Source organism: Cetorhinus maximus, chromosome 24 (assembly GCF_964194155.1).
Source record: "Cetorhinus maximus chromosome 24, sCetMax3.hap1.1, whole genome shotgun sequence".
Classification (NCBI taxonomy): domain Eukaryota; kingdom Metazoa; phylum Chordata; class Chondrichthyes; order Lamniformes; family Cetorhinidae; genus Cetorhinus; species Cetorhinus maximus.
In genome coordinates this window covers 20,744,400-20,770,961 of record NC_135902.1, presented here as the reverse complement: position 1 = coordinate 20,770,961, position 26,562 = coordinate 20,744,400, and the positions used below count along the sequence as shown (strand labels likewise).

General features: G+C 44.3%; 2 protein-coding genes across 3 annotated transcripts in view; one reads left to right on the top strand and one right to left on the bottom strand.

Annotated features, from left to right (window-relative positions):
- Positions 1 to 2,644: 2,644 nt before the first annotated feature.
- Positions 2,645 to 18,141, bottom strand: LOC144667638 (proton channel OTOP2-like). Its single transcript, XM_078529114.1, has 4 exons — positions 18,023 to 18,141; positions 8,430 to 8,557; positions 6,362 to 7,269; positions 2,645 to 2,815 (listed from the first exon to the last, which is right to left on the bottom strand). The coding sequence occupies exons 1-4, from the start codon at positions 18,139 to 18,141 to the stop codon at positions 2,645 to 2,647; spliced, it is 1,326 nt and encodes a 441-aa protein (XP_078385240.1).
- LOC144699564 (pre-mRNA splicing regulator USH1G-like) overlaps positions 18,127 to 26,562 on the top strand; it is a 46,842-nt gene continuing 38,406 nt past the window's right edge. For both annotated transcript variants that reach the window (XM_078570607.1, XM_078570606.1), the window contains exon 1: positions 18,127 to 18,489. In XM_078570607.1, coding sequence (XP_078426733.1) covers positions 18,326 to 18,489 — 164 coding nt within the window. In that variant the 5' untranslated portion in view covers positions 18,127 to 18,325. The remainder of the gene's footprint in view (positions 18,490 to 26,562) is intronic.

The window sequence follows — 26,562 nt, the reverse complement described above, 5'->3', positions numbered from 1 at the left end:
CTAAACTTTGACCCTAATCATTAATGCTTCTGCAGTTGAAAAGAAAGATTTGCATTTATAATAGCGCTTTTTACATCCACTGGATGTTTCAAAGCGTTTTACAGCCAATGTGTTCACTATTGTAATCTTTGAAAACATGGCAGTCAATTTGCACACACAAAACTCCACAACAGCAATGTGATAATGACCAGGTAATCTGTTTTTTGTGATGTTGATTGAATGGTAAATATTGGCCAGGACACCAGGGATAACTGCCACTGATCTTCCTCAAAATAGTGTCATAGGATCTTTTGCATTCACCCAAGTGGGGAGACGGAGCCTTGGTTTAATATCTCATCCAAACAGCAGTATCGCTGACAGTGCAATGTGCATTTAGTACTACACCGGAGTGTCAGCTTTAATTTTTGTGCTCAAACCCTGAGAATGTGGCTTGAACCTAGAACCCTGTGATTTAGAGGCAAGTGTGCTAACAACTGATCCACAGCTGACACACATTGTTTTGAGTCCAGTTGATGTGGACTATCAGTAAAACACCTTGAGTGCCAGTTTAATGGCAGCTATTTTTCTTTATTGAAAAACTTGAAGTTTGTGTTCCATTTATTTTGGCTCACATGTAGAAAGCTGCCGAATTTCACTGTGTCAGCCATGGCTCAGTTGGTATAACACTCTCATCTCTGAGTTACAAGATTGTATGTTCAAGTTCACAGTAGAGCTTTGAGCGTGCAGTGCAGTGCTGTGGGAGTGTTGCACTGTCAAGGTGCCATCTTTCAAATGAAATGTTAAATCACAGCTCTATCTGTCCTTTCAGGCAGATGCGCACCATTCAAAGAATTGTGCTGTGCACAATTTGGGGGCTATGTTCCCAACATTACTACAATGTTTACCCTTCAAAAAGTCCTTCATTGGCTGTAAATTGCTTTGTGACATCTCAAAGGTGTGATATAAATGCAAATCTTTCTTTTGTTGATTTATAACTCACCTCATTTTGCTGGTATACAGCAGCCAGTCAGCCAAAGCATGGGCTCATTGTTACAAACTCTATGTCACCAGGTGCTGGGGATAATGGTTAACTCCTGATCATAAGGGATACAGGGTACATTTACAGTAGAAACCCAGGACTTGAGAAAATATCTGATGCAGTTCTGGAATTTCTAATGCTTGCTGAGCATACCAGGACATTGAATGCTGTGAGCTCACACCTTGGTCTACATGGGACCAGCCAGTGATGTACCACACTGATGAGGCATGTTTATAAACCCAGACCCTGACACATCTAACAGCACACAATCATTACAAGGTAGCATTTTAAAGAATGGTTTTATTCCACAAAAAGAAATTTCCTGTTGCAACTAAAAGCACTTTGCATTATTTTACAGGTCATCCTTATAGCACTGAAGTTAATTTCTTTAGAATTTGCCATCCAAATTTTTCACCTGTACTCTGTATTGCAGTTGGTGATGAGCGTACACTGTGCACTGTTTAAACTGTTTAAGGTATAAGGTCATTAATAGAAAAGGACACATAAAGGATCAACAATGAGCACTTTCAGTCTGACGTCTTCCCCTTTATCTCTGACTTAAATTGGCACTGTAGGGCAGGGTTTATTTCCAGGGAAATTTTGGAATGGAATTGTGCAACTTTTTGCTCTGTGCTGCAGGGACTTGTTGAGGGGTATGGGTGGGGTGGGGTGGGATGGAAGGATGACAGCTGAGGAAGCCTGACACATTGGATTTGCTGTTACCAGATAAACTGGTCCTTTCCAACAGGAGAGACTGGAATCATTTGTTATTACTCTCGTCAGCGTTTCCCCTGACAGTCCGGACCCCTTTCTCAGGCTTGGCCACACAGTTACTGGTGCCATCTGTTATCTGGTCCATGTGGCCATTCTGCACCTGTGACTCTTGATAGTGGCGACTGATGCACTGCTAAACCAAGGGGGGGGTGGGGAGGGAGGGGGAAAAGTCACTGTCAGGCTCCATCCTGCCTAGGATTGCCAATTCTCCAGGATTGGCCTGGAGTCTCCAGAAATTGAAGATCCATCCCCAGGACACTGCTGTGTGCAACCCTGGAGAAAAATCACTGGGACATTGAAAAGAATTTTCTTTGAACATTTCTCTTCACCAGACATAAAAATATTCAAGATGGAAAAAGGGCTGTTTGGCCGACAGTCAAGCATCATCCAATTGGGTAATAAGTCTTTTTGCTTTCCAATTGGTGTAGGAAGGCAGTGTGTCACAGGATGGATGTGTTGGCGGACTAATGGCTGGAGCAGGGGGGGCAAGTCATGTGATGAAACCTCCAGGAATACATTTAATCACAGTTGGCAACCTTAATACTGCCCTCGCCTGACACCCATACTTACACACACGCCGTTGAGGAGCAGGAGTCCTGGCTAATGTCTTAACCCTTCCCTACCCCTCCAGCTGAGTTACATTGCCTCGCTGGCCTTGGCCAGCTCTGCATCTGACTGTAAACCAAGTCAGGGTCCATCTTGGTGCAGTCTCAGTGGGGAGATATGTCTTGGAGAAAGATCCTGCATTAAGGTTTTGCCAATTTGTTGTGTTGGTATGATCAAAGTGTCCTGTTTCTCAATGGGTTTCACTGTGAGCTGAAACTGATCTTTGCTGAATCTCTTCTATCAATTTTAAGACGTGAGGTAAACTTCCTGGAGGCAGGCGGCTGAATGCATCCTGTAGAATATTCCCATTGGAAGGCCAACATGGACTATCGCCGCCCACATTTGGAAACCGTAAAACTTTTCTTCAAGGCCATTAGCAAAATGGGGTCGAGCCCCAAAGGCCAGCACGATCCAGAACTAAGGAAAGAAAGTCAGAATTTTATAACTTCTGTTAACTTCATGCAAAAGAAGTCAAGAATAACTCCTGAGGTAAGCCCACTTTTAAATCTGTTTTCAAACCCACTAACATGTACCCTGTACCACAGCGAGCAACACTCAACGGATTTTCTTAAAGAGGTAGAGGCAACAGTGCTCCCTTTAGTGTATCTTTCTCTTGCTCAAGGGCTCAACAATAACAACTTGCATTTATATAGCACCTTTAACGTCATGAAATATCCCAAGTTATCAGACACAAACTGACACTGAGCCACATAAGGAGACATTAGAGCAGATGCCCTAAGCTTGGCTTGGCCAAAGAGGTAGATTTGAAGGAGGGTCTTAAAGGAAGAGAGGGAAGTAGAAGCGGAGAGGTTTAAGGAGGGAATTGCACAGCTTAGGACCCTACCGGTTGAGAGAGTGGCTGCCCCTGGTGGGGTGAAGGAAGTGGGGAACGGACAAGACCCTACGGGTAAAAATTTCTGCTCGGTATGTGGGTGTGCACCCGACACACTTGAGTGTGAAATGGCATGCGATGACGTTGGGTGAGTGTCCCGACGTCATCACGCACTTGCACAATGTTTCAGTCGGTGGGCACGCACAAGAGTCGACAGTGTGCCAGCTGCCTGTTAAGGCCATTTACAAGGCAATTGATGCCGATTTTTCACTGACTGTCCAACGTTACAGTTGGCAGGCGGGCGGATCGGCCAAACGGCCTTTGCATTTTTGGGGAAACTTCATCCAAGGACGGGTTGCGGTTTCCGCGATTAATTGAAAAAAAAGATTAAAACGTTTTGAAAACATTTTCATCATCTAAGTTTTCATGTGAGTGAATCTGGTGTGTGGACATTTTTTTCTGCAGTTTCAAATCTTTATTGATTGGTTTTAAATCCTTCAGCTCTCTGAGGCAGCTCTCTGCTTTCAGGAAGCTTTCATTGCGCGCTCCCCGACACTGACTTCAGTACTCACCCTCACCCCACTGCCTCCCCCCAGCTCCGGCTGCGCTGAGCCTTTAAGCGTGCACTTCATGCTAGCTGGCCGTTAATTGGCCAGCCAGCCTGAAATCATGGTCGGGGACTGATCGCGGTGGGCGGTCCGTTCCCCAGCCGAACCCGGCCGTGCCGATTGCAGCCGCCTGCCAACCCAAAAATTCTACCAAAACTGCAGAGACCTTGGAGGACTATAGGAATGGAGGAGGCTACAGAGACAGGAAGGGACGAGACCAGGGAGGATGAGGGCTTTAAATTTGAGCTTTTGGCACACCGGAAACCAACGTAGGTCAATGAACTTGGGATAATTAAGACTTTTAATGAGTTTTAAGGTACAAAAGGCAGAGTTTTGGATGAGCTGAAGTTTATGAAGGCTGGAAACAGAAGGCTGGCCAGGAGAGTCGAGCCCAGATGCAACAAAAGCTTAGATAAAGGTTTCAGCAGCAGATAAGCTGAGGTCGGGGCAGAGACTGGCGACGTTACAGAGGTGGAAGTAAACCATCTTGGTGGTGGATGGGTATGGGGTCAGAAGCTGATCTCAGGGCCAGATAGGATGCTGAGGTTACTAACAGTCCAGCTCAGCCTCAAGACAGTGGCTGGGAGGTAGGTGAAGTTGATGACTAGGGAACAGTGTTTGTGCTGGATTAGGGCTTCCCAATGCTGACTGAACGCTTGACTGTTTCTGAAATATCCTTATTACTTCTCATTTATGCATTACTTGCAGCAAGTTTCTGTATAAATTTGGGTTCAGGATATTCTTCTGCTGATCTATTTCAGTAAAATATATCTGCAGCTTTCTTAGGTAAGCGTTTCAATGTGAGTTAATTGGCCTTCACACCTCAGCCACATAGAATTGAGTCACATTATTGGCAGTGATTCCCTTGAAATAGACACTATCTTGCACACTTATCGGGGTTACCATTGACCAGAAACTAGCCTGATAAATACTGCTACAAGAGCAGGTCAAAGGCTAGGAATCCTGTGGCAAATAACTTACCTCTTGATTCCCCAAAGCCTGTTCGCTATGTATAAGGCATAGGGCAGGAGTGTGATGGAGTACTCTCCATTTTCCTGGAGTGTAGCTCCAACAGCACTCAAGGCACCATCCAGGACAAAGCAGTGCGCTTGATTGGCACTACATCCACAAACATTCACTCCCTCCACCACCGATGCACAGTGGCAGCATCTACAAGATACACTGCAGGAACTCACTTTGGCTCCTTCGACAGCACCTTCCAAACCAATGATCACTACCATCTAGAAGGACAAGGGCAGCAGGCACATGGGAACACCACCACCTGGAAGTTCCCCTCCAAGTCACTCATCATCCTGACTTGGAAACATATCGCCGTTCCTTCACTGTCGCTGGGTCAAAATCCTGGAACTCCCTCCCTAATAGCACTGTGGGTGTACCTACACCACATAGAATACAGTGATTCAAGAAGACAGCTCACCACCACCTTCTCAAGGGTAATTAGGGATGGGCAATAAATGCTGGACTAGCCGATGATGCCCACATCCCATTAATGGATTAAAAAAACACACCCTCCACGTACAGTCAGATGTGAAGGCTGCATTGACACTCCATGTGATTCCATTCCAGTCTTAGAGAAGATTTCTCAGATTCCTTAACCCTTCCAAATAACCTGAAGTGTCTGATCAGTTAAGTGGATTGTTCTACCCCTCACTCCTCTTACCAAGGCTGCAATGTGCCCACTCTGCGGTTGATTTGCTGCACAGAGTGGTATTTATAGCACTGACATGTCATTTAAAGGTTCAAAGGGTGACCAGTACTAATGGTGCAATCTTTCTCTGATCGGATGCTCGGTTGTTCGTTACAATACATTGTAGATCCACACACTCCGGAGAAGCGCAGCTCACAATGACTTTGGGTAAAAGGGAAGGGTGACCTCTAACTTAATAAACCATCATTGCTATAACAGCAAATGGAAATATTTAAAATGAAATATATAAATAGGGATATCTGGTATGGAGTCCAGAACAAGGGGGCATGACCTTAAAAATTAGAGCTAAGCGATTCTGGGATGATGTCAGGAAGCACTTATTCACACAAAGAGCAGTAGAAATCTGGAACTCTCCTCTAAGAAAGCTTTTGAGGCTGGGGGGAGTCAATGGAAAATTTTAAAAGCAAAGTTGTTGGGTAAGGGTAATAAGGGATATGAAGCAAAGGCAGGTAAAAGGAGTTGAGACACAGATTAGCCATGATCTAGCTAAATGGTGGAACAGGTGCAAGGGGCTGAATGGCCTTCTCCTGATCCTATGTCCCTATAAATCCACGTTGAGTAGGAAGAGGCTACACTGATCCCTGAAAAAGGCTGAAAGGTTTGTTCAGGCTAATGTGCTTTAGCTAAACCCCCACCAGAATAGATTAGCTGGTCATTTATCTCACTGACTGTTTATGAGACCTTGCTGTGCACAAATTATCAGCCACAGTCACCTTCATAACATTGACCACGCCTTAGAAAACAAATTCAGTGGCTCTTTCGAGGATGTGAAAGGCTCATGATCTCAAACTTACAATAACATTGGACAAGAGTAAAAATGAGGCGATCTCCTTTAGAATCCTTCGCTTGCAGCTAAGCCTATTGGGTGGGGTAGAGAGCTGATCTTCATGGATATTGTATGTATGCTCCAGATTGCTTGAAACGGCTTCGTGATCATTGGTGACGCTGTTTTGGGTGGAGTTAGTTTGGGAAATGGTCCCCTGGAAGTGGTGTTTCATGGTATCCCCGGGAAGGTAGTGGGAGCTGTTCATATTGACGAAAACCTCACTGAAGGAGTTCCTGACACCTTGCTGACTCTCCTCCACAAATGGTTGCCTACGCAAACCTTCAGCGATGAAGGCATTTTGCAGAACGTGTTGAGCGATTGTAAGGAGGGAGAAGAGAAGGTTCAGGACATTCAGCAGTTCAAGGGATTGGACAGCCACAATAGCTACAACACTAAAGTACGATATGAGAAACTGGCCCAAAGCTGCCCCCAGCAGAAGGCCCACGTCTAGACACCTGATTGGGTTCTTGCCACTGTTCCTGCTCCTTTTCTCAAACCTGTAGACAAAAGAACCAAGCAAGGAACTAATGGACATCAGGGTGAGAGCCACAATGTTAAAGATGTAATAGGCAGTTAGAACACGTGTCTTTCTTCCTTCATCCATCACATCCACTTCATAGATAATGAAGATTACCAGGCCTATGAGGACCACAGCAACCCCAAGGGTTGGACCTACGATGATGCCATGGAAATGGAGTTTGAGCTTTCCATGTTGTTCGAGTTCATCTATCAATCTGTCTACATTCTTCCTCATTACGTACAACATTGCAGAGGCCAGCAGACTGTACTCGATGTTGAATGGGTACAGATAGTAATAACCAGTCTGGAAGATATGGCAGACATTTGTGGAGCACAGACATCCATCATCCATATCACCTAAACAACAAACAAGAAATTGCTTTTAGCACATAGTTACTAGGGTCACGCTGAAGCCAATCAACTGAGCTCCAGGGCATTTTAGTGATATTTGTGAAGACGAGCAGCTTTCTAAGTATATAACATTGGTATAGAGTACTTGTGGGGACAGGTCTGTCACTGTCTAACACTGAGGTGCAGTACTGGTGGGTATAGGTCTGTCACTGTATAACAATGGGGTACAGCACTCAGTGCAGGTCAGTCACTGTATAACACTGGGGAACAGCACCCGGTGCAGGTCTGTCACTGTATAACACTGGGGTACAGTACTGGTTGGCACACGTCTGTCACTGTATAACACTGGGGTACAGTACTTGTTGATACAGGTCTGTCACTGTATAACACTGGGGTATAATACAGGTGGGTACAGGTTTATCACTGTAACAGTGTACAGTACTGCTGGGTTCAGATCTGTCACTGTGTTATACTGGGGTACAGTACTTGTCTGTCACTGAAGATCAGATAACTCTAAGGGGCTTCTTTAATCATTCGCCATGTTAAATAATGTTTTCTTTTGGTGTTAGTACTGGGTGTTTTTGGTGTTTACTCTGAAGACTGAGGAGGCAACAGTTCAGCTAGAACTTAGATCTTCATGAACTTCAAGAAATCAGTTGAAGCCTCTGAGTTAAGTTGACAACATCAGATAACATCAGCTCTCCCAGTGATCTCAATAAACAGATTTATCTAACATTATTGCGACAGACAGATTGAACGGATTTAATTCTGACCTGATTACAGCTTCTCTGCTCCATGTCATCTACCTTTCATGCCCAGTCAGTAATGACTCTTGCTGAAGTCAGCTGGTCCAACTCTCCTCTGACATCAGCTGCATGTGTGAATATATTGGGCCAAGAGACTAATGTTCCTGGGACCCACCCAGCTCTTTAACTAACCCATGCTGTACCTGCCCTGGGAGTGATTGATATGACAGTGTAGAGGGTGCTTTACTCTGTACCCAACGGTTCTAACCCATGCTCTACCTGCTCTTGGAGTGATAATGGTGAGACTGGGTATCTGAAATGGAATGTGCTTTTCCCCCAAGGCAAACCTGGATGAGCAATAAAAACCCCAATGAACAGAGAGAGATGAGACACTGTTCCACTGTGTGATTGGATATTTACCTGTGAAGACACAAGTTTGGTTGTCTGGGTGTTTCTCACCTTCTGCCCCAGTCTGATGGATGGATTCATCTGTTACAGCTGACATCCAGATCATTAAGTTACACACCAAGGAAATGGCCAACCCACATCTGTGTACAACATGGTCCTAAAGAATCAGTCTGTGAATCACAACAAAGTACGGGCCAAGAATAAACTGTACACTTTAATCAAGATTCATGAAAAGTGGTCAGAATATATTAAATTAATAACCTGGATTTATAATTATGATTGTAATGTAGAGAAATATCTCACTGGGCTTCAACTTAAAGAAAATAGTGGAGATTTAAGCAAAGTTGGAGATATTAGGATCAGTGAGGAAAGCTTTGGTCAAAATTCTGAGTTTTAAAGAGGGTTTAAAGGAGCAGATCAGTTAGACAGATGAAGAGGTCTGTGCCTTGACCTTTAGGCTTCTAAAGCTACCACTTTTCATCTTGCATTCATCAGGACAATCACAAGATTGTCAATGTCAGGGGAAGCAATACTTTATACTGTGTGAGAAGAGAGTGCTGATTGGTTGGCAAATGAGCTCTGATTGGTAGGGCGTTGCCATGGAGAATGCACACTGCGAGTCCAACTGTCAATCTTAAATTGGTTGTCAGTGTAATTTTTAGCACACTGAGGATTATTTAGCAAATGTTTTCCAATCGTGGAATCACATCTAATGTTGGACACTGTGTTTTGAGTTTTAAACCAATTTAAGATTGTCAGTCAGGCTCGTAGTGTGTGGCATTTGCGTGTACTGGAAGCTACATATATTAATACACAGGGCCCTGTTCTTTGCAGACAGAAAGAACATGTACACATTGTGCCTGTTTCAGCTAAACAAATTAAGTGATAGCCAGTCGCTGGTTCATTCCTCAGGGCAATGCCTTGGCCAATCAGAGTCAAGCTGTCTGGTTTAAAATTTCAAACAATGCTTGGCAGTTAACTGTCAGTCACCACTAACTGGTGCGTTCTCCATGGCAATGACTCTACCAATCAGAGTCCACTTGCCAACCAATTAGCAGTCTCTTCTCATACAGTATAAAGTTGTTGCTTTCCCTGACATCGGTATCCTTGCAATTGTCCTGATGAGTGCAAGACAAAAAGCTTCTACATTAACCCCCTAAGTGTGGGAGTGGGAGGAAGCAGGACGCGTTTCATAAACAGCACTTTGTGCATGAATTGTGGAAGGGAATTAAGTGGATAGATAGCGTGGAGTGTATATGTGGCTACTATTCCTTTCTGCTATTTTATGTAACTGTATTAATGGGATGAAATATGTTTGAATATTTTCAGTAACTAGCAGATTATGAAGAATTTATTATAGGGTACAGACATTATAGTTTCATACCTCTCAGCCACACTGGTCCAGCCTGGGAGTCCTTGTAAAGAATAGCGTGCTTCTGTCGAGCAGTGTAGAAAACATAGAATAGCATCCAACCGACAGTTAAGATCATCACAACAATGAGAGATATCAGGACCTCATCCTGACCCACTGCCACGTCGCTGAATGCCCCTCCGCAGATTAGAGCTGTACCCAAGGAAAAAGCATTGATAGCCAGCAGGCCAGATAGCAGCCTGCTTCCTCGGGTTTGGGCTTTGATGGGCTGTGTTTGTGCTGATGCTGGAAAATTACCAAGTCTCCACTCATTCTCCAGTTGCGATATTGCAGCCTCATTCGTGAGGCTGCTGCTTTTGATTGTTTCTTCGGCCATTCTGAGGTGTTTCTGAATTGTTAATGAACATAAAGAGTTTTCAGCACCAGGAAAATGGTTGACAAACCTCGACCCTTCATCACTGTCATGAAGCTATTAATGTATATAATATTATTGGAAAATATTTTCTTTTAAAATAGAGGTTTAGTCTGTAGGTATGTCTTAATTGGATTAAATCCAGCTAGTCTGGGTGCTTTGATGTGTACTAGTTTTGATATGTGGGAGAGATAGAGTGCGTTTGCATTTTTTGATTACAGCATTTAAGAAGTGGGGTGAAAATTGACACCTGTCTAACAGATATCAAGCAATATGTTCATATTACTAATAAAATTGGTACTATGAAAGGGTTTTCATTGTTAGAGAGATTTAGTTCAGAGATTGGTGATACAATGAGAATTTACATTTAATGAGCGGTGTTAGGTATAACTTCAGCAGTGTTGTGTGTGAAGAGCAAATGCAATGTGAGATCAACAGCAGCTGTAAGCCTCCGACTGTCTCCACAGGAACCAAAGTGAAAAGAACCTCATTTTGAATTTATAATGAATGAATTTATAATTGAAAATGCTTTGCCTGGTGTTTGCTTAAGTCTGTGGGTTGCTATAGGTTTAATGGAGATTAGTTTGGGAATTTGTTAAAAGTTATGATAGTAGTAATTAGTAGCCATGTATCTGTGTTTAATGTGTTGTAACTTAATAAAATGTTTCATCTAGTTTAATATAAAACCTCTCAAGAACTGGTGGTCTTATTTCTGAATTTAGAGTTGCATCTCAAACATAACACTTAAAACTATACATTACGACAGTTGTTTAAAGTTTCCCTTTGGGATTTTTAAATAACTCAGATATACCAACTGCATCGGTCATAACAATTGGGGGCTCTTGCCAGGATTAAATTATATTTCTAATTCCTTGATTGGTTTGGAATTGGTGAATCTTAAAGCTTATGAATACAAGAGGCACTTTGAATTCAGAGTTGGTGAGGTATTTTAGAAGTGGTGAGACTGCAAGATGGATTTGGCAATTGCTAAGACTTGTCTGGGAGCAGAAGAGATAACTCAGATTGGGTTGGAGAAAGTAACCACACAGAATTGGCAAATAAGTTAACACTGGGGTTTCCTGAGGGGGATAGGAAATCAGATATATTCTGAGTGTAGCACTGCATCTACAGTCAGAAGTGAAACCTGGCACGAGTGAGTCACAGCTGTAGGTAGTGAGACTTCAGTTGCAAATGAAAAAGCTTGAATTAGAAGCAAAGAGAAATGGCTTTTAAAATGGAATTAGAAATTGCAAAGATGGAGAAGGAGGAAAGAGAGAGAGAGAGAATTCCAACTGAAAATGTTGGCAGTTAGAGAAGAGATGTCCGTAGGTGAAGAAGGATTTATCTCTAGAGTAGAACGCAGTGAGGAGATGTTTATATTTGTACAAGCTCTTCCAAAGTTTGAGGAAAAATATATTGAAGCATTCTTTATTTCATTTGAGAAGCTAGCTGAATAGATGAAATGGCCATAGGAAAACTGGACCTTATTATTACAGCCTAAGTTCATAGGTAGGGTGCATGAGGTGTATGCTTCCCTTCTGGAACAAATATCAGTGAATTATGATGTGGTCAAAAAAGCTATTTTGAGTGAATATGAGTTTGTTCCTGAGGCATACAGGCAGGAATTTAGGAATATGAGAAAACAGCCTGGGCAAACTTATATTGAGTTTGAAAGAGTAAAACAAAGCAATTTTGACCGGTGGATATGTGCATTAAAAATAGACACAACCTATGCAGCTCTTTGAGAAGTCATTCTTTTGGAAGAATTTAAAGATTCAATCCCTTTGATAGTGAGAACTCATGTGGAGGAACAGAGGCTTGATTCTGTAAGACAAGCAGCAGAGATGGCTGATGATTATGAGTTAGTTCATAGAGCTAAAACTTTTTCCCGTCACCCTTTCAAATTGGAAAAGTATAAAAAGTGGGAAGGTGAAAGGAATGTAGGTAGTCAGGGAAGAGAAGGAATAGCTGGAAGTTCCCAGGAAGTTTTTTTCTCAGAATAAAAAGGAGGGTGCTGAAGATAGAAGTGACATTCAAAAATTGAGGTGTTTTCATTGTAATTAAGTGTGGCTCATGAAGTCAGTGTGTTAGAGATTGCAAGAAAATTCTGTAGGAATTGTAGGGGCACAGAAAAGCTCTGGAAGTAAAAGTACTGTGAGTTCTGAGGTTCAGGCACAGGAGAAAGCAGTGGTTTGTGTGCAGGTGAAACAGAGAGAATCAGTGAAAGGTGAAGAAATGGGAATGTGTTCACAGTTTACTCATGAGAGTTCTGAGGAGCAGGTTGCAGAAATGTTTAAAGACTTTGTATGTGAAGGGAAAGTCTTTCCATGTGTACCGGGTGGAGTAGGTAAAGATGTTAAAATAGTAAGAGACACAGGGGCTAGTCAATCCTTAATGTGTGGGATAGTGATATTTGTTGTTCAAAAGGAGTATTGCAGGAGAAGGTAATAATAACTGGGGTCCATGGAAATGCTAAATCTATTCCATTGTTAAAGGTAAATTTATAGAGCAAATGGGAGACTGGTGAAGTTATAGTTGGAGTGGTGGAAAAATTGCCCTTTGCAGGGGCTCAATTTATTTTGGGTAATGGTATGGCTGGATCACAAATGTGGGTAATGCCTATGGTAGTTGAGCAGCCTGTAGAAGTGTTTTGAACAGAGGTGTTATAGAAGTAACATCCTGGATTGTTCCCTGATTGGGTTATAACAAAATTAAAGGCTATAGTGAAGAACAAGACAAACAAGATAAGCAGACAGTTCAAAGGCAAGAAGGTGTCGAAATCCAATTAGCTGGCACTGTGTTTGATAACATTGTTTAGGAGAAAGGAGTCCAGGACAATTCAGCTGAAATGTTTAACTCAAAGAGGTTAGTGGAGTTACAGAAAAAGGATTTGCAATTAAAACAGTTATATCAGAAAACTTATTCAGAAGCCGAACCAAAATGTATTTCAGTATGTTATTATCTTCGAGGGAATATATTAATGAGAAAGTGGCGGTCGGATCATGTCTCAGCAAATGAAAGCTGGAGGCAGGTGCATCAGATTATTATCCCATTAGGGTGTAGAAATGAGATTCTGAAGATTGCTCATGAAATTCCAATTGGGGGGGTTGGTGGCGGGGGGGGGGCACATTTAGGAAATAGGAAAACACAGAAAAAGATACAGAGGTTTTTTTTTAGCCAGGATTGCATAGGGATATAGTCAAATTCTGTAGAGCCTGTTATACATGTCCAATAACAGGAAACCCACAAGCAGTGATTAAACCAGTGCCTTTAATCCCAAAACCAGCATTTGAAGAACCTTTTACCAGGGTCATGATTGATTGTGTAGGACCCCTCCCTAAGACTAAAAGTGGAAATCAGTATCTATTGACAATAATGGATGTGTCTACCAGGTTTCCTGAAGTGATACCTTTAAGAAATATTACAACTAAGAAGATTTTTTTACAAGATATGGTTTACCTAAGGAAATACAATCAAATCAAGGGTCAAATTTCATGTCACAGCTGTTTAAGGAAGTAATGAACAGTTTGGGGATTAAACAATTTAAGTCAACAGCTTATCATCCTGAGTCACAAGGAGCTTTGGAAAGGTGGCATCAAACTTTAAAAACTATGATAAGAGCATACTGTCAGGATTATGCACAGGATTGGGATACAGGAATTCCATTTTTGTTATTTTCTATTAGAGATGCTCCTAATGCATCAACTGGTTTTAGCCCTTTTGAACTAGTTTATGGTCATGAGGTAAGGGGACCACTGAAATTGATTCATGAGAAATTGGTAGAGTCAAATTTCAGAAACTACCCTCTAGTATTACGCATCAAATTTCAGGGAAAGATTGAACAGAGAATGTGAGCTGGCAAGGGAACATTTAAAGATATCACAGCAAGTGATGAAAGTGAAAGCAGATAAGAAGGCAAAAATTCACAGTTTTGTTTCTGGAGAGAAAGTATCAGCTTTGTTACCAGTACTAGGTGATTCATTAAATGCAAGATTTAGAGGGCTTTACAGGATTAAAAAGAAATTGAGTGAAGTAAATTATTTAATAAATACTCCAGATGGAAGAAAGAAGCAAAGCGTGTGTCATGTAAATATGCTTAAAAAATACTTTGACAGGGAAGAGGAACAAAAAGAGATATTAGTGGTGGTGGATGATGAGAAAGAGGTAGAAGTGCAGGACTCTGAAATTGATTTTCCTCTAATCAAATTGGATAATGAGGGGGTGCTTGAAAATTCAAATAAAATATTGAGTTACCTTCCAAGCAAGTGTCAAAGTGATTTGGAAAAGCTATTGCAGTCACACAAATCTATTTGTGGAAATAAATTGGGAAAGACACATTTAGCTTTACATTATGTATGTATAGAAATATCAGCTTCAGTGAGGCAACAACCTTATAGATTAAATCCGGCAAAGTTATCACAAGTACAAAAAGAAATTGATTTCATGCTTCAAAACAATATCATTGAGTCTAGTTGCAGTAACTGGAGATCGCCTATTGTACGGGTACCAAAAACGGATAGAACTCAAAGGCTGTATGTGGACTATCGAAAGGTGAATGTGGTGACAAAAGTGGATTCATATCCCATACCACGGCTGGAGGGTTGCATTGAGAAAGTGGGACAATTGAAATTTATTGCAAAATTGACTTGCTAAAAGCATATTGGCAGGTATCATTGTCGGAGAGAGCAAAGGAGGTATCAGCTTTTGTAATGCCAAGTGGACTATATCAGTTTAAAGTCATGCCATTTAGTATGAAGAATGCACCTGCAACATTTCAAAGACTGACAAACGGAGTAATTGCAGGTTTAAACCATTGTGCTGTTTATATTGATGTTCTAATTGTTTTCAGTCAGACGTGGGAGGAGCACTTACAATACCTGGAAGAATTATTTACTCGACTACAAGAAGTTAATTTGGGGATGAACTTGGCCAAAAGTGAATTTGCAAAAGCGCAAGTTATGTATCTAGGCAATATCTTTGGACATGATAAGGTGGCTCGGAGAGATGTGAAAGTCAAGGTTATCATGGATTTCCCAGTGCCTACAACAAAACAAGAAGTTTTGAGATTTCTGGGCATGAGTGGGTTTTACCGGAAGTTTGTACCAAATTTTAGCCAAGTGGTTGTTCTACTGACTGAACTATTAAAAAAGAACAAGAAGTTTCAATGGACACTGGAGTGTCAGAAGGCAATTGATAGTTTTAAAACTGTATTAACATTGTACACCAGTGTTGGCAGTGCCCAATTATGCCAAACAATTCAAGTTGGCCGTTGACACAAGCAATATAGGCATTGGGGCTGTACTTTTACAAGAAGATGACACTGGAATTGAAAAACTGATAAGGTATTTTTCACGGAAGCTGAATGTATAACAGAGAAGATATTCAATGATCGAAAAAGAGACTTTGAGTTTGGTATTAGCATTGCAGCATTTTGAAACTTATGTTGCAAACAATTCATCAGAAACAATTGTGTATACCATAACCCTTTGAGGTTTTTGGCCAAATTTTGTGACAAAAGTGCAAGGCTTTTCAGATGGAGTCTGTTACTACAACCATTTAATTTACGTATTATACATATTGCTGGAAGAGAAAATCTGTTCACAGATGCATTATCAAGAGTTTGAAGCTTAAAGAAAAATGGGACATTTAAAAAAAAGATCTGGACACTGAACTGGAGTAATTTCTGCTGATACCAAGGATTGTATATATATTGTTATGTTAAAGCATGCATCTGGTAATGTAATAGTGTAATAAGTATAGGAGATAGTGTGAGATGGGTGATTAAAATGAAGCTGTCTTTTAGAATTATGACAGTTCATTTTTCGATAAGGAGGGGGATGTCATGAAGCTATTAATGTATATAATTTTATTGGAAAATATTTTTCTTTTAAAATAGAGGTTTAGTCTGTGGGTGTGTCTTAATTAGATTAAAGCCAGCTAGTCTGGGTGCTTTGATGTGTACTAGTTTTGAGATATAAGAGAGGTAGAGTGCATTTGCATTTTTTGAATAGAGCATTCAAGAAGTGGGGTGAAAACTGACAGCTATCTAGCAGATATCAAGCAATATGTTTATATTACTAGTAAAACTGGTACTATGAAAGGGGTTTTATTGTTAGAGAGGTTTAGTTCAGAAGTTGGTGATACAATGAGAATTTACATTTAATGAGCGGTGTTTGGTATAACTTCAGCAGTGTTGTGTGCAGAGCAGAGGCAATCTGAGATCAACAGCAGCTGTAAGCCTCCAACTGTCTCCACAGGAACCAAAGTGAAAAGAACCTCATTTTGAATTTGTAAGGTGAAAATGCTTTGCCTGGTGTTTGGTTAAGTCTATGGGTTGCTGTAGGTTTAATGGAGATTAGTTTGGGAATTTGTTAAAAGTTATGATAGTAGTAATTTGTAGCCATGTATCTGTGTTTAATGTGTTGTAACTTAATAAAATGTTTAATCTAGTTTAATATAAAACCTCTCAAGAACTGGTGGTCTGATTCCTGAATTTAGAGTTGCATCTCAAACATAATACTTAAAATTATAGGTTATGACAGTTGTTTAAAGTTTCCCCCTGGGATTTTTAAATAACTCAGCTTTACTAACTGCATCAGTCATAACAATCACAGATCATCAGTACCCCTCACAAAGGGAAATTCACTGTGTGCTTTGGATAACATATAGTGAACCCATCCTTTATAAACTATATCTGCCAATTCATTCCCACCTTATCCCTCAATTCATTCCCACCTTATCCCCCCAGACATTCCCACCATATCTCCCAGTCCATTCTCAATCATCTTGCTGCAACAAAATTCTAACCTGAAATCATTACTTTGACCATTCGAACTGATCAGCTGAATGACTTACCCAGGAGAGCCCAGGAGATGAGCAATCGTTTTCTTTGTGTCATATACCCTGTTGGGTCCGAATCAGCAGAGTATTTATACCAGGCAGGGGCATGAGAGTGTGGAAATTGGTACAGGTTTATCTACAAAGCCTGTCAATCAGAGCAACAACCCAATAACTTCACACAAACATCAACCATTTGATGGGACCTAAAGCACTAGAGCCATGTGAAGTTTGGAAATGTTGCAACACTGAAGAGTGATTTATAATTACAATATCTTATCGTCCAATTCACAATTAGAGCTCTTGATGGACTCTATGCTCAAGATGAGAGATGACAATGCAATTGAACAGAGAGCTGTTTGCTCTTCAAATGTTCACAGAAGTAACTATGACTCTGGGAGATAACAAATGGTCGTGGTTATTTGCCATTTTCTGTTCAGCTGTTGTAACATGTTCTGCACTGATGGAGCTATTATAATGTAAATAAACACATTTACTGTGGTATCTTAAATCACCAACAAATGGAGTTAAAGTTCTTTTATGTCAAAATCAAATACTACCAGGACGGGTACGGCATGTGTTAGAAACAGAATATTACCCTATCAAACACTCCCAGGGCATGTACAGTGCAGGTTAGGTACAGAGTAAAGCTCCCTCTACACTGTCTCATCAAACACCCCCAGGGCAGGTACAGCACGGGGTTAGATACAGAGTAAAACTCCTTCTACACTGTCTCCATCAAACACTCCCAGATCCTGGCCAAGGTGTTAATTGTGAGTAGAATCCTGTACTGTGCATGGATTCTGGATAATGTATAGTTCCTGGGCACTGTAAATAACAATAACATGCACTTCTATATGGTCCTTAGCTCTCCAGAACATGTGAAGGTGCTTCACAGGGATGTAACCAGACAAAATAGGACTGTGGGCATTGTGTTTGCGACCCATTAAATGCCAATATACTCATAATAAGGAATCGTCTGACCGAATTGTTACACTCATGTATTTAATGTAAACAGTCGAAGCATTTAAAACATGAATTAACAGAAATGATCCAGTTTCCAGGGTGAAGTCTGAGGGTTGGTGCACTAGGACCTGGTGCATACTTTACTGGCTGTCTCCAGTGTCAGTCTCTCTGGGCTCCCTGTCTCCCTGCTCAGATCTGCACTGAGCAGCAGACAGTAGTGACAGCTCCTGGACCCTCTGCCGCTCAGCGTGCTCTCTCTCTCTCTCTGGCCCTCTTTGCTAATAGACTCCCGATGCCTCCCTGGGATTTGCAGTCAACGCCATGAGCGACAAGTATCACAAGGCAGCTCGGGATGGTTACCTGGACCTGCTGAAAGAGGCCACCAAGAAGGAGCTGAACTCCCCTGATGAGGATGGCATGACTCCCACCCTCTGGGCGGTTTACCATGGCAATCTGGAGGCACTCCGGCTGATTGTGAGCAGAGGGTAGGTCATCCCGCGGGAGAACTCTTACATTCGCTGCTCGTCCCAGGGTTGTCCCTGTCGCATCCTTCATCTCCCACTGACTCAAATAATCCTACTACACAGGAGACAGTTCGGCCCATTGGGCTCGTGCTGCCCCCCCCCCCCCCCCCATTAGTCTCACTCTCCCTGTTCTTTCCTCTATTCCAACAGTAACCACATTTCTAAAGCTGTTAGCGAGTTTTTATTTTTCCTTCCCCTGTATATTTTTCCTTTTCATCCATTTGAAGTATTGGTGACCCGTGTGGGTGGCATTCTCACCTCTGACTCACAAAGCTCTGCGTTCAAATCCCGCTCCAGAAATTCCAGCACACAAATCAGACCATACTGAGAGAGTGTTGCACTGCCAGAGGTGCTGAATTTCAGATGAGATATTAAACCAAGGCCACTCTGCCTGTTCAGGTGCATGTGGAAGATCCATGGCACTATTTCAAAGAATAACAGGGGAGTTAGACCCAGTGTTCTGGCCAATATTTACCCCTCAATCAACATCATAAAAACAGATTATCTGGTCATTATAACATTGCTGTTTATGGGAGCTTGCTGTGCACAATTTGGCTGTCATGTTTCCTACATTACAAGAGTGACTTCAAAAAGGAGAGCTAAAGGCAGTATATAAATGCACAATGTTGTAATCCACACACATGGCTGGAAAGTGTTTTGATAGTGTTTGTGAAAAGCATTATATAAATGCAAGTCTTTCTTTTTATTTATCCAATTCCCCTTTGAAAGTTACTCTTGTCCTTTCAGGCAGTGCATTCCAGGTCACAACAAAACCATTCTCCATCTCCCCCCTGGCTCTTTTGTCAATCTTCTTAAACCTGTGTCCTCTGGTTCCTGCCCTTCCTGCCGGTGTCCTCTGGTTCCTGCCCTTCCTGCCAGTGGGAACAGTTCCTCTGATTTATTCTGTTGAAACCCTGCATGATTTTGAACACCTCTATGAAATCTCCCTTTCACCTCCTCTACTTAAAGGAGAACAATCGCAGTTTCTTCAGTCTCTCTATGTAACTGAATCCCCCGTCCCTTCTAGTGGAGAAGCTTCCTGAAACATTTTGTTGAACTTATATTCAAATTTAATGAGCTGTTTTCAAACCCATTCAAACATGTCATTGCTAATACTGCCTAATAATACATATGCTGCCTTTAGCTCTTTTTAAAGTCACTCTTGTAATCTAGGAAACATAGCAGCCAAGTTGTGCACAGCAAGCTCCCACAAACAGCAATGTCAATTCGCCTTGTAGAGAGGGTGAGGATAGGGTTGGTTGCAGCTGTGATGCCATCTGTGCTCTAATAGCTCACCTGGATGCACCCATCAAGGGCAAGGGCCTGGAGGGTGGCTGGCACCTGTGAGACCCATACCTCCAAAACAGCCAGTGCCTTTGGGAGGGAAGGGGGCAAACAGGAAGAGAGGGGGCAATTGGAAGGGTCAGGAGAGGAGGAGAGATGAATGGAGAGAAGGGGAAAGGAACAGCTAAGTTGCCTTTGCATCAGCTCTTGCTTTGTGTTGTAAAGTGGATCCCGAGCTGTGTCTCTCTCATGTTATCTCCTCGGGATTTGTTTGGTAGATATGGAGCCTGGCTGTGTATGAGGGAGATCCTTCGCTAACCTGAGCATCTCCGTCACGTGGGAACAGAGACAGTTTGGAAAAGAAACAGCTACAGGAAGAGCAGCTCTGACCAGGAGCTGATTTCTCCTGTCCCTGGTCCCACTAGTACCTGAGACAGGTCATAGTGCTGATGTGGGCCATCTCACTCATCTCAGACTGAGCATTGAACCTGTGACCCTGTGTTGTGTACGGGATCCCAGACTATTCTACACTCCGCTTTCTCCCAGCGTGAGTGACAGTCAGTGTCTCCTGATGCAGAGAGGCCCACACTGAAAGATTAATGATTGTGACATAATCTTTGTAAGTTTACTGAGCAAGAACCAGCAGCTAATTACTGAGGAACAGTAGCCAGTGTGTAAATATTATATAATTCAGCTGGAACAGATCAGAATGGGGTCAGTAGCACTAAGATAACACTGGGCAAGATTGTACTCAAATACCCTGGCAATCATCAGTTATATCCTGTAGTAATTCTGATATGTTCCATAAATCCCCCAGACAGTAATAATGGTATCCCTGAGGGATCTGAGCTAGGGCCTCAGCTTTCTGCTATATAAATGGCTTGACGATAGAGGGTCCTTTATCTAAGTTTGCTGATGACACTGAGTTAGGTGGCACAGTTAATAGTTTAGACGGGAGCAGAAAGTTGCAAAGACATTGAGAGATTAACTGAGTGGGAAAGCCCATGGGAGACGGAGTTCAATGTGGGGAAGAGTGAGGTCATCCCATTTGTACCCAAGAAAGAGAGATCAGAATATTATCTAAGTACCATGAATTATGCAGCAGCAGTGAGAGAATTAGAGATCCAAGTACAGAAGTCACTATAAGCTAATGGACAGCTACAGAAAATAACTAAAATGCTAATGGAATGTCAAACTTTATCTCAAGAGGGCTGGATTACAAAGGCGCAGAGGTTAGGTGGAGTACTGTGTACTGTGCTCTTGGTAACACACCTTAGGAAAGATATATTAGCTGCAGTGCAGATTCACTGGATGACCCTCATGCCCCTGCCCCTGGTAAAATTCCAGTGGAAGCAGGTGTTATGTGCCCACTTACGCCCACGCCCACTGGTGGGGAGTATATAATTCAAGCCCCTAACTTCACTCCTGAAAGATTTAGCTCTAACTTTTAGACTATGGCCCCTTGTCCTCAACTCCCCTATAAGCAGAAATGGTTTCTCCCAATCTACCTTACTTCTTCCTGTTAATATCTTGAAACTTTTGATCAAATCACTCTTTAACTTTCTAAATTCCAGGGAATACAACCTGAGTTTGTTTAATCTCTCCATGTAGCTGAACCTTGGTGTTTCTTTATTCTTGTGTGGGTATCTCTGCCAGCATTTGTTTGTTGCCCATCTGTAATTGCCCCTGAACTGAGTGTCTTGCTCAGCCACATTGCTGCAGGTCTGGAGTCATATGTAGGCTAGACCAGATAAGGATGGCAGATTTCCTTCCCTAAAGGGGATTAGCAAACCAGATGGGCTTTTTCAGCAATCAACAATGTTTCATTAGACTAGCTTTTAATTTCAGATTTTATTTATTGAATTTATATTGCACCAGCTGCCATGGTGGGATTTGAACCCATGCCCCCAGAGCATTAAATCTGGATTACTAGTCCAGTAACATTACCATTACACCATCATCTCCCCATAAATCCAGGTATCCTTATGGTAAATCTATAATGCACTCCCTCCAAGGCCAATATATGTTCCCTAAGGTGAGTTGCCCAGAGCTGCTCACACTATCCCACATGTGGCCTAAACAGGGCTTTGTATAACTGAACCATGACTTTTTCCGCCTTGTATTCTAGTCCTCTAGATATAAAGGCCAGCATTACTCTACCAATAAAACCAAGGACACCATATGCTTTTTAACAATGTTTTAAGCTTGTCTTGCCACCTCCAGCAACTTCCTGTTCCTGCGCACACTTTAAGATTTAGTTTGTATTGCCTCTCCTCATTCTTCCTATCAAAATGAGGATGCACTCTCATTCGCCCACCCGCCAACAACCCGCCGCTGCATCACGCCGGGCACCATGTTTAAAGTCCAGCCGCAAGCAACATCTCAGTGCTTCCAGAGCACCACTGCTGCATGGAGGACATGGCCCTGAAACTGAAGAAGACTGCAGACCCCAGGTTCAGCGATGCGTCTCTCGAGCAACTTGTGGATGCCGTGGAGGCCCGCCGGGATGTCCTCTACCTCCGCTCTGACCGCAGGATGGGCAGCAACAACACTAACCCAGCTTGGCAGGTGGTGGCAGCAGTGGTCAGCGCCAACACCCTTCAAAACAGGACAGCCACCCAGTGCTGCAAGAGGATGAATGATCTCCTCCGTTCCATCAGGGTAAGTCACTCATCTCATCACTCAACTCACACACTCACAAACCCATTACACATCCACAGGGCCCGCACTCATTGCCGGTTCAAGGAACATCACCATTCACACACACCACTATTGTCCTCACCCCATCCATGTGACCACTCACCACCCACACAGACCAGGCATACTTGTCATCTGGCCTGGCAGGCATCCTGCTTACACTTTCTCCATCTCTATTCATGCAGAACAAGCTGGCACAGAACAAGAGAGAGAGGTCACAGACCGGTGGCGGAATGACCAAAATCAAGGTCCTCACGGATTTTGAAAACAGAGTCATCCAGCTGGCCGGTGAGGATCTGGACCGTTCCTGTGCTGACGGTGAGGTCGGCGGTGCTCTACCAAGTGAGGATCGAGCAGTGCAACATCCGCCAGATAACCATGCTGTGAGTGACGTGTCCTCTTTCACAGGCCACTGCCAGGCACTAATTATCTCTCCTTGCTTTCACAGACACATCTCCCAAACAGCCGATGGAGTCCATGACCCAGGGCCTCCAATCAAGCCCTGAAGAAACCTCTGAAGGGGAATCTGAAGCCCCGTCACAGCTCACCCACACCCTCCACCAGCACAGGGATACACACCTCAGTGGGACCTAGCGGGATCACAATCTGGTGAGCACATCGCACTGTCTGATCCACAACAGGCGGGTGACAAGGACTTCCCATGTGTCCGTCACTTGGAGGACTACTGGAGGCCAGAACGTTGCTGAGTCTGAGTCAGATGATGAGCCTCTGGACTCGGTCATGTCACAGTTGCTGGAGCTGTAATGGCAAGCTCGGGAACATCAGGAAGGGATGTCCGCTGCACTCCTCAGATTGCAAGGCATGATGGAGGAGTCCATCTGCCTTTAGGCTGAGATGATAGCGCCGGAATGCCAATGTACCGAGGTCAACACTGGTAGGGTGGCGACTGCCATGTAGACCTTGATCCAGGACCTTGATCCTGCACTTCTGCACGGCCTCAACTCCATCGCTGATGCCATAGTTGGCCTCCAACAGTGTGTAAGCGAGAGGGGTGCCGGGCAGCTCGATCTCACTCCAGCTACCCCTGCTCCTCAAGGAGTCAGCCTGGGGCCCCCAGGCACCCGTAGGGAGGCGGATCAGCAGTTGCACACCCCGGGCCATCAACCCAGGTGACTCCCGAATGTGTCCGGCATATCTGACTTCCCTCTTCCTGTGACCTCGGCAGCTCCAGCTCCGCAGGCTGAGGAGGGTGCCACTGCCACACAGCAGGACCCTGAAAGCAGGCCTCCAAGCCTCAGCCCCCTAGAGGACGCCTACCAAAGTCAGATCATCACAGACAGGGCGTTGCAGTCAGCAGGCTGCCTCCACCTCTGCTGTGGATGTCGGGGGAGCAACAAGACATAGCGGCAGGGTTAGGACAGTTAAGGAGAATTAGTTGCACAGCCTGGGTATGAGCGTTAATCACTTGTACATACTGTTCACTATTGTCAATAAACTCCCAAGAATGTCTACCTGTCTATGGCTCCTTGTTCTGATGAGCAGTGTTCTTGTCACTCAGATGTGAAACCTTTCTGCACAAGATAAAGGCAGGTGCCTCAGTCCAGGGCCTCTTCCCTGTGTCTGTGCAGCTTTCAGACCAAAGCGATGGTCCGGCCTCACACTCCCTGGAAACATTACTGATGCCTGCACCACGGCGGTGCTGGTCATTGCTGCCAGAATGTAGTGGGCAGGCGCCACAGAGTCTCTCATTCTCTCTGTGTGCTCTCAGCACCTTAATGCTTATGTATCAGATGCTTCTAAAGTTTCATGGCTACATCTTCATGATATGACCCTGATCACGGAGCGAATGTAAGCTGCCCTTGGCCAGACACGAGTCAGACATTCTCAAAAGCTGTGTAAAGATTTATGGAGTGTCCTCAATGCATGTCGTCATCATTCTCCTGCAATCTAGCGACTATTAGGGCCTCCACTGCATCTCCATGACAGGAGCATTATCACAGAGAGTACTCGTGCTGCCATAAGCCAGACTGGAGTCAAACGTTCACAAATGCAATGTGAGGAACTATGGGATCACCTCACTGCTAATCGTCATCATCCTCCACAAATCCAGCAGCTCTGTGGGCCTCCCGAGCATGCCTGCCTCGTCTAGCCAATGTGAGGGCCTCATCCCCATCATCATCGCCTCTGAGGGCCTCCTCAGCCTCACTCCCTTCAGTGTCCTCCTCAACGGAGGAGGTGTGCAGCTCCTCCATCTCCTCCTCAGCCAGCTCCTCTCCCCGTTGGAGAGCCAGGTTGTAAAGGGCGCAGCAGACGATGACGATGTGTGACACCCTCTGCGGACTGTATTGCTGGGCTCCACCAGACCGGTCCAGGCGCTGGAATCTCATCTTCAGCATCCCGATGTTCTGCTCCACTAAGTTGCGAGTTGCAGCATGAGCCTCATTATAGCGTCGCTCTGCTGCAGTCTGAGGCTGCCGCATGGGTGTCATCATCCACGGCCTCTGTGGGTAGTCCTTGTCCCCGAGGAGCCATCCCTGCAGCCTCTGTGGACCCTGGAAGACTCCAGGGATCTGCGAGCGACTCAGGATGTAGGCATTGTGCACACTCCCTGGAAACCGTGCGCACACCTGCAGGATGCGTTTCTGGTGGTCACGTAGCAGCTGCACATTCAGCGAATGGAAGCCTTTGCAGTTGATGTAGTTCACCGTGTGTTGTGATGGAGATCTGAACGACACATGTGTGTAGTCAGTGGCACCCTGCACCTGTAGGAAACCCGAGATCAGGGCAAGTCCAATCACTCTTGCATCCTGGCTGTCCTGGTCCCGAGCGAAATGCCGTGTATATTCGTGAAGATAACATCTGTGACCTCATGGATGCATTTGTGGGTGGAGGCTGAGAGATCCCAGAGGTCACCTGTGGAGCCCTGAAAGGAGCCACTAGCATAGAAATTGAAGGCTGGGTCACTTTCACAGCCACTGGCAGTGGATGCCTCCATGTCCACATGGCGCCAAATCCCACAGTAAGTGGCAGATGTGAGCGACCAGTTCCCTGGACATGCACAGTCTTCAGTGACACTGGTTCTCGGTCATCTGCAGGAATGAAAGGTGGCGTCTACAGACCCTGGGTGTCGCCAGGCACCGGCCTGCAAAGGCTCGCTGTGGCTCTTGGGCAGTGTGTGTGGGACCCCCAACTGCCCCTTCTTCCTGAGGTTGCTGCTCCTGCCTCTGTGCAGCCAGGAGCCTCAGTCTCTCTCTCCTCCGTCGTCTTCACGCTCTGTAGGCCATCAGGCACACAGCTAGTTCACCAGGCTCCATGATCCTGATGTACTCCTCCCACAGGATGAAAGAGAGAGACATGTGGTTAGCATGGGGTGTACTAAGAGCCTGTCCTGGTTAAGTATGACGGCCCCTTAATGCTTCCTGGATAGTGCTGGCCACCACTTGGATGGTCAGAGATTAGTGCGCTGCATGGCTGCCCTGTTAGCTTGAACCATGGGGGAGCCTGGTCCTAACCGGGATGCTGACATTGCAAGAGGCTGTGAGTGTCTCCAGCAGTGACTGCTCCATGTTCAGCTTTAGTGAGGAGATTGTACAACGTGTGCAGCCCAACTGCTCTGTAGCCCATTAAAGTGCTCATGAATTTGCAGCCTGTGCTGGGGGTGTGGTGGTGGTGGTGGTGGGAGCTCTGGAGAACTTGGTGGCACCTTGATGCCTCTGTGTTGCTTGAGTGGGCAGATAAGCTTGGAGCCCGACCCCAATCATATCCATGTGGCTGCCCCTGAATTATCTCAGTTGCAGAGCAATGGTCACTTTCTACAGGTTTCCCGAATGTGTGGCCACTTCCCTGGCCCACCCTATACCCCCCACCCCAAACGCTTGTGTGCTATATTCATCACCAGCCACCTCCTAGGCAGGGCTGCACTTGCCCCCTGATCCCCTCCACCACCCCCCCCACCCACCTCCCCCGCCAGTTGGGCAGGACGGTACTTAACCCTGACCCCCCGGCCCCCCTGAAGCCTGCAAAGCAGCAAGCGACCCTGGTGAGCTCCGCAGAACGTTGCTGTGCACTCACCTCCAGTTCACCCACAGTGCA

Coding starts and splice junctions, on each gene's coding strand:
- LOC144667638 (XM_078529114.1), bottom strand. CDS start 18,141: ATGCACCAGGTCCTAGTGCACCAACCCTCAGACTTCACCCTGGAAACT. Junction 8,558..18,022: donor TACATGAGTGTAACAATTCG/GTCAGACGATTC, acceptor TGTTGTACACAG/ATGTGGGTTGGCCATTTCCT. Junction 7,270..8,429: donor CCAAACTTGTGTCTTCACAG/GTAAATATCCAA, acceptor TTTGTTGTTTAG/GTGATATGGATGATGGATGT.